Source organism: Vigna radiata, chromosome 11, assembly GCF_000741045.1.
Source record: "Vigna radiata var. radiata cultivar VC1973A chromosome 11, Vradiata_ver6, whole genome shotgun sequence".
Classification (NCBI taxonomy): Eukaryota; Viridiplantae; Streptophyta; class Magnoliopsida; order Fabales; family Fabaceae; genus Vigna; species Vigna radiata.
In genome coordinates, this window is record NC_028361.1 from 16,610,854 (window position 1) to 16,623,427 (window position 12,574).

General features: G+C 34.3%; 1 protein-coding gene across 3 annotated transcripts; it reads right to left on the minus strand.

Annotated features, from left to right (window-relative positions):
* Window positions 1–637: 637 nt before the first annotated feature.
* On the minus strand, window positions 638–11,595 carry LOC106777663 (transcription factor SRM1). Of its 3 annotated transcripts, none has more exons than XM_022775942.1 (3): window positions 11,578–11,595; window positions 9,227–9,947; window positions 638–1,514 (listed from the first exon to the last, which is right to left on the minus strand). In XM_022775942.1, exons 2-3 carry the CDS (start codon window positions 9,610–9,612, stop codon window positions 1,019–1,021), a joined length of 882 nt encoding a protein of 293 aa, XP_022631663.1. In that variant the 5' UTR covers window positions 9,613–9,947; window positions 11,578–11,595; the 3' UTR covers window positions 638–1,018. The 3 variants fall into 3 exon arrangements, with proteins under 3 accessions (XP_022631663.1, XP_022631662.1, XP_014520829.1); XM_022775941.1 differs by lacking the exon at window positions 11,578–11,595 and adding an exon at window positions 10,221–10,657; XM_014665343.2 differs by lacking the exon at window positions 11,578–11,595 and adding an exon at window positions 10,105–10,196.
* Window positions 11,596–12,574: the final 979 nt, after the last annotated feature.

The following is a 12,574-nucleotide window of genomic DNA, read 5'->3' on the forward strand; positions in this document are numbered from 1 at the left end:
AAAAACTCTAAATGTTGTAAACCCTCAAATTTGTAATGACTAAAGTTTTGAAAGAACCTCTAATACAATTTCTCCTATGAACAAAAGGGTCACTTATTTCTAAAGATTTTCATAGCCATGTGTTAAAAAGAAAATTAAATGATAAAAGCTAAAACAAAAGTAATACGAAGTATCATTTTCAGATTTTGTAATCCTAAATGTAATTATTGTATTTTATCCACGAAGTATCCATAAGTGTATTCTAGATTATAGAATATAACACCCAATCTAAGATTGAATGGCACCAAAGTCAAATTTTGCTTTTCTCATTTTTGTGCTACAGAAGTCAAATATTGGCTTCTACTTTTTCAGTTGAAAGTTGAGTGACAATCACGGAGCACTTATAAAACTCTAACCAACCTTTTGAAAAGTTGTCTTCCACTTGTGGAAAATGAATTAAAAACCAATAAGGGTAAATTTTTTTGTTGTCTTCAAAATAAGAAAGCATTTGGAAAAGTATGTTTCTCAACTTCATGTTCCTGTGAAAATAAAAAATTTCCTTCTGCTAAATTTTCTTGAAAGTGCTTTTAAATATCTTGTTAAATTTGATGGGCAATGGAAAATGCTATATGACAGTTCGTGCCAATTACAGTAACTCTAATACAAACGTGAAATTAAGGTAGATAGATGATTGAACATTTTATATTTCCAGCAAAAACCAAGAGAATGCAACAATAATTTACACTTGAAATCCATAGAACCTTCCTCTGTAGCACGGTTTAACAACAGCAATGAAATGTCTGCAAAACAACCGTACTGTTTATGCTGTTCTATGTCAAGGCTGTCAAGCATTCCATGGCAGCCTATGCGGATACATTCAATTGCTTCCTCACATGGCTTATTTGAAACGACTGATTATGCATATAACTCATTGCTGCATATAATAAGCAAAAAGCAATTGTCTAGAAAAGAATTACATCAACTGAAGCCACCACTAGTTTCTTGTTGCTTTTGTACATTAAGGCCTCTTAGCAGCAATTCACCTGTGAGGAGCAGATGTATGTGGCATGGGATATGTGACAGGACTCACGTTTACCGGTGCACCAGGTACAACTGCACCGGTAACCGGAGCCCTGACACCGTATGCCATGTGTGCAGGTGAAGGAAGGTTCACTGGAGTGCCAACTGCAGATACTAAGGGTCCTCCTACAGGTTGTCCAATGGTAGGAGCAGCATATATTCCAACTCCGGTTGAGGCTGGGGTGGCTTGTTTGGTTGCTTTGGAAGTAGAATTGGTTGCAGCACCATTCGTCTGACCGGTGATTGGTCCTTGTGGAGCTAAAACGTCACCGTTGTTAACGCTGGTGATATCATGTATGCTGGATCGCCTTCTATCTTTGTTCATGGAGTTTAATCGAATAAAGTACTTTTGGGCATGGCTGGCAACTTGTGTAGGTGTTCTTGTCACCACAAAGTTTCTTGATATGCTTCGCCAATCACCTTTCCCATACTTGTCCAATCCCAGAAGAAATAACCTGCTCAAACAATTTGAAATATTAAAACAAAATAAAGCTTAAGTACATGGACGCATGTATCTGAGATCCAAAAAAGAGAACCATTCAATGACAGTATCCATAAACTGTAAAATTCACACACTGGTGCAATCATTCATCCTCAGATTGTAATTCCTAACTGAAGAAATCCAATAAGCATTACTCCCTGACTTGCATTAAAATCAACAGTTAACTTATTTCCAATCATATTTCTTTCTTTAGTTTCTATTTCCAGGTAATATCAGATAAAAAATATACACAGATCTTAGCAGTAACATAATCGGTTGCTCACTCTTTGCTTAGTGTAAAACCAATTTAGGATGGCGGCTCAATTTTTGGCAGTACATGTGAAATTATTCTAAGAGAAAAAAAGAAGAATTAGATGTTAGACATAAATTTGACAAGTATCAGATTTTATCATTAAAATGTGAACAATAAGAATATAATGAATCGAAGTTCTTTTGTTGTATGACCATTTTAAAGTTCTTATAAATATGCCAGTATGAAGTAGGGATACTGAGCATCATGATCTTTACATTTGACATAAAGCAACAAGAAACAGGAATCAGAAGTTAAAAAAGATAGGGCAGGACAACTAAGTAATAACCAACGTTTCAAGCCTTCTCGACAGCGTTTGCAATATAAAGAAACAAAACGTTACATTATAATACACGACAAACAGACACTAATATATAACTTAATATCAAGTTTCTTATATTATTGTCTAAGGTCTTAAATCAGCTCTGATATGCGAACATTTTAAAATAAAACGCACTACAACATCCGTAAAGGAGGTTGGTTTTGGTTAATGCTAGAAAAAGCATTCACATCACATGTCGATGTTTGATTTGAGAATTTGATGACAAATTAGACTCAACTTTCTCTATAGATTTAATCTGAGGCAATAAGAAAAGGGAGACCAGCTTGGCTGAAAGATATCAAGAGATGGTGCCTGGAGTAATAATCCAAGTTCCAAGCCTACTAGTGAACTATAATACAATAATAACAGCACATCATAACATAATCATACTTCTGAAAAAATTAGAATGTGCTCATATTTTTAATGGGAGATTAAGAATCAATATTTGTTTTTCTGCATGCAGAGGGTGCAATCTTGTTAGCAATTTATTGAGAAAAAGAATATAGCAACCTCCTTCAGAATTTAATGAGCACTAGAAGGTTAACATAAATGACTTAAAAGACTAACCATAATTAAGTAACCACGACACAGCCGTTTAGGCAGACTTAAAATCTAACCAATCCCATACTTTATACACCATTCCCTGCCAAACTTAAAACCAGGATTATTGCCATTTCTTGGAAACATTGATACTAAAAGCCAGTAAAAGGATGGAAAAAATGTGTCAGCTTTGACCATAAACAATCAGAAGAATCTAAGGAACAAATACTAACTATGGAATCCTAGTATGTTCATTTTTATATGTCAAAAAACCTAAAAGAACTCAAGTAATTCTGAATAACAAAATTAAATTATAGCCACAAATGTAGTCCTAACATCTATTTCCTACACAAAAAGGAAAATGATGACAGAAATCAGATCAGCAATTTATTCTAGATCCAGGATTGAACATAAGGGTGTCTACACAACTGGAAGTAACGAAAACTAAACTCACAAAAGTAGAGCGTGGGTTAAGGAGAAAGGTACAGTATCCTAAGCTGGGACTTACTACCAGACATATAGTACCCTAAGCTTGGACTTTCCCATAACAAATTTGTTACAAAACAACCAAATGCTTGTCCAATAAGAACTTAAAGCATGCCAGGCTTAAACAACACCTAAGAATCTATTTGTTCTAATTTTCCTATGTGCTATGTTTCTAGTAAAATCCAAAACAAACCAAGCGGATTTTAAGGAAATGTGTTAGAAAAAAAACCAATAGTAGTAATTAACACAATTTTCATGCAATAGCGAAACACTCAATGGCCATAAGTGTAACTATCCAAAACCTAAATGTAGGAAACTCCAATTTCTTAACGTATAAAGCATTTTTTATTTTGCAAGGTCCACAACTCCATTCTTTAACCCTAGCTACAGAACAGATTTTACAAACGGATGCAATGCAAAATAGCTTATTCAGAGAGTCCAATGTGAGAAAGGTCATAGATGGTACTCAGAAATATTTTATAACGGTTTATGAACTATAAACCGGACAACAGAAAATGGATAAATAAAATATTGACTTTACTTCCCAAAGCCTTTGACTTTGATAGGAGAAATAAATAAAGGAGGCAGTTATAACCTCCTATAGCTATAACCTTGTAAAACAGACTATTATATATAGTCTGTGTTTAGCCTGTTGTATTTAGTTTTTTGAAGTTTAGGAGGAAAAGGGTTTGGGAGGGTTAAGGTCCTCTCGGAAGACCTGTGTGCTGAGATATCTTGTGTTGTATTCCTGCCACATTGGCAGAACAACTGTGTTCATAATAAAATCATTCAAGAACCTGTCTTGGATCATTCTTTAGCTACTGGGTGACCTATCAGGCTTAGCCACATATGGTGTACCAAACATGCTCACTGTAAGGTTCAATCCTATGCACCGGTTCCTTTTACCCATCCCCTTGGGCATCCTAGTGGGGGATCTCCTAGGCTTCTCCACTGTGGTGCGACCACCCAAGGCCCCAAAACTCTCGTTAAGCCACCAAAATTCCTGCTTTTTATTAAACAGGAGAAAAGTACGACAAGGTTTAAGCATCACTCGAATCCCCACAGAACATTCAACCAGCTCAAATAGAATTGCTTTCTTGTGGGAAATGCTGTAATATTTGTTAGAATGTTAGTCCTTTATAATGCTAGACTTACAACTTCTCTTTTACCATTTTACGACTGTAACAGTTTAATCATAAAAACCAAACAAACTCTCACAGAAAGACAGTCTTGATACAAGTGAAATATCTATTGAACGAATCCTGGTCACAAGTTGTATCCTTGATTTAAAACAGAACAAGGAAATAAACCAAGCCTTACCATGCAACTTGTATCAAAAAACAAAGGATGGCATCTCCAAACACAAAATGCATATGTATATAGTAACGTGTGTAGAACAGAAATAGGATAGAACGACCATATAAGCTACAGAAGTCAAGCCTTCCTAGAAGACATACACCACGTCCTGAATGGAAGAGAGATATAAATAAAAAACCAAAAATTTAAACACTATAGATTGTTAATGTTGACATGAATCATATGTTAAAGCCAATTTGATCTTGTATTAAAAAAGTACATAACAATCTTACAAATTTGTTTCAATGTCAATACCAACATTTGTCATTTTAATCCCGAAAACATATCAGCAATTCTTCAACTTTGAGTTAATAATTACTTGTAGGTTGTCCCAACGTAAAATTCAGTAGACTTTTCATAGTCTTCGTTTTAATATGAATATAAGTCAGTCACTGCACTGTTTATGGAAACTCTGAAGTAAAAATATTTTTGTGTGTATGGTTCTGTCTCTCCTTTTTCCATCCAATCTAACCCATTAAATGATAGCACACACAAAAATATTATCTCCTCTATCCTGAAAGCTTTATTCAAACTACAGAGCAATGTGAAAGTCGGTCCTGGAATTATCTGTAATCTTTTTTCATAGAGGAAATCTACAATAATCTAATAATAAAGTATCCAATTGGATTCACTTTCTCTGGCACACATGAATAAGTTACTTAATTGCATAACTCTTTTTGATACGAGACATGATTGTTGACCAATTGCTTTTGTTTTTTACATTAAAAGATTAACAAATCCAAGGTCCAATACTTTTATAGCAATGTAAAACTTACAGTATAAAAGGGGCAAATGACCATGAAAACGAGGCTCAGAACACCAAAGCCTAATTTAAGATTAAAGAAGAACTACTTGTCTGGAAATGGACCCTCCAGTATATGACCTTTTATCTGGAATGTCGGATGTAGATGAGATAATGGATAGATATAAACTCAAATTAGTTGCAAAGTGATATACTCGAAGGAATAACATATGCCTCCTAAAGAAGGTCTTATATGGTCTTGAGCAATCTCTAAGAGGATGGTTTAAGAGATTTACGACAGCAATGATTTCTTAAGGATACAAGAAAAACCAAGGAGATATGATTATTGTAAAAGATGATGAAACAACATTGACTTCGAAGAAAATGTTGACAACCCAACTTGAAATGAAAGACCTAGAAAACCTCAAATATTTCCTTATTTGGAGGTTTCTATTCTAAATTAGAGATTTTCATCACCCAAAGAAAATGTGTACTTAATTTCCTCAAAGAAACAAGCTAGAAGGTAGAACCTCAAGAGTTCCTATTGAACAGAGTCCCAAAAAATTAGAAGTAAAGAAAGTTCTCTTGTAGAAAGACACAATATCAAGTGTTGATAATAAAACTAATTTATCTATTACATACGAGAGGAGGTATTACTTATCCAGTTAGTGTGTGACTTTATGCATGATCCAAGAGAAAAACAAAAAGAAAGTAGTTGACAAAATTCTTCCGTACTTGAAATCAAACCCAAGAAAGGGGCTACTGTTTAGAAAAGAAAACACTTTGACCCTAAAGATATATGCTGATACGGACTATACACATTAAGCTACTAATGAAAAATCTATCTCTAGGTATTGTATGTTTCTTGGAGTAAGTCTGCCAACCAAGAGAAGGAAAAAATAGGATAAAATATCTTGTTCTAGTGCACAACCTGAATCTCAAACCCATGCTCAAGGTTTGTATGAAGGACTATTAATGAAACTCATACTAGATGAACTTAAAGTAAAGATTGACATCCCTGTAAAATTGTACTATCACCTGCTATTGGACTGGTGTTCGACTGCTCACAAGCACTTAGTCCCACGTTAAAGGGGGTAGCATGAAGATCATATATTAACTAGAGATGTGAATCATGATATACAAGTGGATGCAAACTTCACCTAGCAAGATAGTTTTGTACAGCTGACTTAGACATTAATCCACTTCCTCATAGATCTTAACCCCAATCACCAAATATCACCCAATGTGCATCATACTTAACAGGTCAAGGTGACCTAATCCACTCCCAAGTTCCGAAATTACAAACTGACAAATTTCTACCACTTAAGGGTTACAATGCTTTAGAGCTGTGTAATGCACCCTCTCAGACTCTCCTGATAGGAAGTCAATTCCTAAAGAATCAGCACCTTAAACCAAACTAAAACCCTGAAAACATCTTTAACTTATTGACTCAATACACGTGACTAAAATTAGGTACAAAATAAGTACATGAAGACACAGCACATGGCCATGGATTTTCCATTTCTCATTGAGGCTCTTACTACAAGGAACTGCATCAAAATTCAGATAAGTTCAAAACCAAGATACGTACTTACCATATAGCGTAGTTATCAATATCAAATAGCAAAGCAGCACGATGATAATTAAAGTGATATATTCTAAAGTTTATATAATTTATACTACATAAATGTAAATGCCAGAGGAAAAAAAACTCAAAACTCATTATATATTCATAATTAACAAGGAAAGGTTGTCTTAGGAAAACATACAAATAAATAATGACTGCAATAGAAAAGGGTTGGAAAAAGAATCAAGATGGCCATAATGTTGGCCGCAAACAGAGACAGAATGCAGCAAGCAGCACAAGACATTGCTAGAAAAAGGCAGGAGGAAAGAATGTCTTTGACAACTGTGGATGGGTGTCCTTCAGAATTGAGAAAATGGTGGTTGTATTTTAAGAAAGGTAAGAAACGGGAAGGTGGCAAATTGCTTTTACTTTAGGCCTGAAAAGGGAGTAAAATTTTCATTTATCAGGGACAAAAAAAGGTTTTCAATTCTAATGGTTATAGTGCCACTCTAGCATGCAATTTGCCATAATTTCCCCAGCTAATTCATCCACAACAGTCATGAAATGGTACTACAGAAGAATGACCAGGTCCAGTATGAACCAAATCTCGATATAACAGTTTCCACGCTATAGCAAAGCTAGATACACTATTCCTTGTCATTTATGGATGCAAGATACTATTTTCATTGGTGATTGAACAAGACGAGGATAAAAGTGTTAATTTTGTTGCAGTTATAAGATATTGTACCGTTAGATGCTTAACTTAGTTATTTGGCTGTTAGTGGGAACAAAAGATTAACCTTCAATCTAGATCACAACTACTAAAGAGAAGATTGTAGAAGCATCTCCACAAAAGGTCTAAGGTGTAATCTCCTTCCTAGAATTGTATTTACTAGAATTAGATGAAACTGAAATTCCTTGAAGCCTTGATCTACGAAAACGACAAACAAGCTGTTATGAACACAACAAATTGACATGACACAAAGATGATTTATGCCATCCAATGAAGATAACCGCAGAATTGAAGCACATTATATCAAGCAAGAAATAAGAACCAAATGACATAAATCATTATGTCAGAAAAGATCTACTTTCATAGAACATTCTTAAATCAAATCATAAGTTTGCACTTCTATAGATTTAAGCCATAAAAAATGTCGCACTGAAGATTACAATAACTAAACGCTCATTTGAAATACAGTTTAGGTTCTCTATCCTGGTAAAGGAAAGTGTAGATTTGGAAAAGAAAATTGGAAATTGAAAGACCAACTAGCGGCTTTGATAACACAATGAACACAACAGAGCAAATGCATTTATGAGGCATAATTACTCTAAATTGTCGTTCAAAAACTGTCCAGCATCCTATGGAAAATAAAATGTCATGAAAGTATTCCAGCAAACTAGTGTATTTTATAATTATAGATATTAACAACAAGAGACCAATAGATGGAAGCAACCAATGCTGTTAACATTGCAAACTAGATCATTAACTGTATCCCCATGATCTTAAGATCCTGCAGCCCTCTCCCAGTCTGAATTGCACCTGAAATCACCAATGGGCAAAATCATAGTGAAATTACAAGATTGTGCTAGTGTCAATCCTGAAGTTGAATTTTGGGTTGTAGGTTGCACAACTCGTCCATATAAATCAGGATTTTTAAACCCCAATTTTGGGTCCTAAGTTTTTCTTCCCAAAACAGACCTACATTTCTTCGGAGCATTTTGCAGGTGACAGAAGATGACACCTTTATCCACAGCATATGTTTTGCTTGCCATCCTGCCCCGTCTCCTAGACCCTCTATATTGCTATCTGGATGATTCCCTGCACATCTTGGCACATCTTCCCCCAGTCTTTGGGGCTGGTTTAGTGTTTGAGTGTACTGGGTAAAAATCTGATACGCTTCCCATTTTTTTCCTATTTTATCTGTGTAAATTAGTATAATGTTACATTTCGATGAGATCTTACAGTCCTAGGTTTTAAGATCTTGAAACTCAGTTCAACATAGAGACTCCCCTCTGCTTCCTATCACCCTCACCTAAAACAATCAGTTTACGAAGTACTTCTTGAAATTTTATAAGAAATTATTAGTTAGTCGGTACCGTACCTATAAATTTTTTTTTAAAAAAAAATGAGATTTGCAAAAGGCTGCAAACAAAATCTTTTAGGAACATTAGCAGCTTAATGTTCCGATTGAATTCGATTCTATACAGAGCCCACAAAAGATAAAACTTGAACTAACAACAAAAGCATGTGTATAAAGATCATAAACTTAAGATGAAAACAATAAACATTTAAATGTAACCTATACTAGCATTAGCAGCATGTAGGATTTTCCAAAAATTATATAAGCAATAACGCTTGCCTGTGTTCATCCTCCGTCCAAGCAATCCCCTTCCGTCTTTCTTGATCTGATCTTGAAGCCTTAGTCCCATGATTAGACTCACTGTTAAAATTCCCAAGACCGCTGCCCTTTTTGCCAGCCCCTTCATCACTAGCATGGCTTGTTGAGCCCTCTGAAGAAGAATTATAAGATGGTAAAGGCACACAACCAGATTCAATCTGGCTAACATCTTCAACCAAGAGTTCATAATGCTGTTTGATTTCCTCTATAGTCTTCCCCGGCACGTCAGCTGCGATCTTCTCCCATCGATCTGAAGCATCCTCCGGATGAGTTGCCAACGCATTTTCAAATGCCTTATCCTGCTCTCTGCTCCACTCAGAGCTACTATCCACTTCATCCACAGTCATCTAGTCTTGTTTGAAGCAAATACTGAGTTTGATTCGAAGGAGAAGAAAGGTTTCTACCTACCTAATTGCTCTAAATCTTGGTTAAGGCCTTCTTATTAACCACAAACTCTGCTCTGTTCTATGGTCAGTACCACAAATATTAACCTTGACGGCATGTTATAAACGTAGGGAGCAGATATGTTGGACTACAAGAAGCAGCCTGATGTGCAGAAAATGGCAGGAAGCTGAAATAAGCCCAATACCAGCGGAATCCAAAAAATCATATGTGGTGTGTGAAATTTCAAAGGTGAATTGCTTCAAAATTCGGAGAACCGGACACTTGTGTATTTCTGACCCTGTTGATGAATGAAAGGGCAAAAAAGGTTCAGTTAGGACATGAAAAATATCTCAGTCTGACAACCATAAAATCATAGGTGCAATACATGACAGTTTAAGAGAAGTGAAATTTACAAAATTAATGCGAAGGCTAGTCAATGAAACCAAGGTAATTACCAGCTAGGATTTCAGATTGAGAAAAAGACCTTTCAGAAACAAACAAATAAGGAAGAATAGATAAGACTACAAGGGAAAGTAAAGGACATTCAATAAAAAAACAAACTTCAATTTACCACAGCCCTACTGATAACAACTGTTTTAACAGCACAGGCCCACAAAACTTTCACCCGTAAGTATAGTTACTGTAAAGCTCATTTTCACTGAACACACTCAGCATCATATTTTGTTTTCTGACCCGGCTATGTTGCAGATAGTAATTCGTAGTAACCAACTAGGCATCAAGGTCTCAGAATAAGTGAGACATGTAGGGTTAAAATCTCAAAAAAAGGTTAAAAAGGGTGAAAGGATATACACACTGATCATCAATTTGGTTCGAAGTCTTTTTCCTAGATTGGAAGTTAATAAAACCACCTTGCACTCAAATACAAAATCCAATAAATATTCTTAATCTCAACAGTTTTGATCCAACAACTTAACAAGAGCAAGAAAACCAATCCCATTAACATCCAATGAATTACTCTCCACTGTAGAATCCATTCAGTAGGTGTATGAAAAGGGTATTATAAGAGTTCAATGAACTAACAACTAATCTCCACTTTAAAACAATGGATGCAGAGTGTCATAAAAAAAACACAAGAGAAGAAAAAACAAAACAAAAAGATGGATGCACAAAGTCACACGCACTGTCAAGCTTCTGACACGTTAACCAACCAACAATAAAAAGATTTCTTTAACGCCACCTAACATATTACATTCACTCCCAAGTAAAACCTAATTCTGAGTGTGATGGTAAAAGAGAAATTCCCCCACAAATTCTTTCTCAAAAAAACATAGAAAACGTTTCATAAAACTGCACTTGAAACTAACTTAATTTCAGCCTGATTAAAATAAAATAAAATTCACAATCAATGTGATAAAAGACAGATAAAAACAACCTAAACAGTAAAAAAGAGGGGGAACACACACTAACAGATGATAAATTCAGGTTTAAGTAAAAACCCTAGCATGTGGTGAAAATTTCAAGGGTAGAACTCACACCCAAATCATAAATGACATTGATGGTTGTCTTGAAAACCCACACGCAGGTGCAGGATGGGTCAATTTGGTCCCATCCCAACAACTGCTTTGCTACAAATAGGACAGCTGGGGTTGAAAAAGCCACAACCCAAGTTGCAAACCACAGGAATCTGCAGTGCCCATTAATATCTGACAAATAATACAACGTCAAGAGAGAGAAACTCAAAAGCCAAAGTTCTGGAGAGAGAAAGAGGGGCAAAATACAAAAATAAGAAAAAAGTGAATAAAGGTTCAACTTTTACACAAATTGATCCGACCCAAATGAAAAATAAAATTAAAAATGAAGATATGGGTGTGCCCAGATGAAATGGAGAGGTAACAGCAGGAATGGTTCAAAGTTGTGATGAGGGATGTGATGATTTGTGCGCAATCGTGAAATAATGAAGTCATCACCTTTTTCTTTGTTGTGCAATGCTCCAATCTTTTCAGCTGCTGAGGGACTGTAACACACAGCCACATGAGTCAAATAATGTTGTCGCGGCATATATACTGCACTGTACAACTGACATGTCCCTCTCCGCCTCTTATTTTGTTCCCTGCTTCAAAATTAAATTCAATATTTTCAAATAATTTGAATCAATACATTTTTAATTTAGGTTTTACAAATTTTCTTTATCTTTAATAATATCTTTCTTCAAGTTTGATCCTAAATATTTATTTGTTTTTATCTGTTCTCTGCATTACATTATATATATTCACGTAATATATCTTAAAACATATCTATTAATAAAAAAATTCAAATTATTTGAAGAAATTAAAATTTATAAATATTTCAACAACTTTCAAAAGTAAAGAATGAATCTAGAATGGTGTTATTTTCACACCTTCACAACCCTAAATAATAATATTTTAATTATATTTCATTTATTTATTAATTTAAAATTTTATTATATTATTAAAGTAGGTTGTAAAGTAGGAGAATTTTTTTTTCAAGAGTATTAAAGTAGTCTTTTCCAAAATTTATTGGAAAATAAAATAAAATTCCAATAGCTAGAACTATATTCTAGACTTAAGCTTTTTCTCTTATAACATTTCAGCCTTAAATGGTATTAGTTCTTCAAATAGTGTTTGGCTTTTATTAGTCTTTACTAATTTTTTATTTGGGTTTTACTTCTTCAAATTGTTTTATCACGTAAGTTTCATGGTGAAATGTGACGGAAACAAAATAATGATAGAAATATATAAAAAGAAGTTCAAGATCAAACGAAAAATTTGACAACATTTTCAAAAACTAAAATATGTTTATATTTATTTTCTATTTTCAAATGTTTTATTTTAGTTTGTTAAAGTATTATTTACTTTTAGAACAAATAAATTTATTGTATTCGACAAAAGTTTTAAATTATCAACTAACTAAAATTATGATAGTAATTGATTTAAAAAAATATTA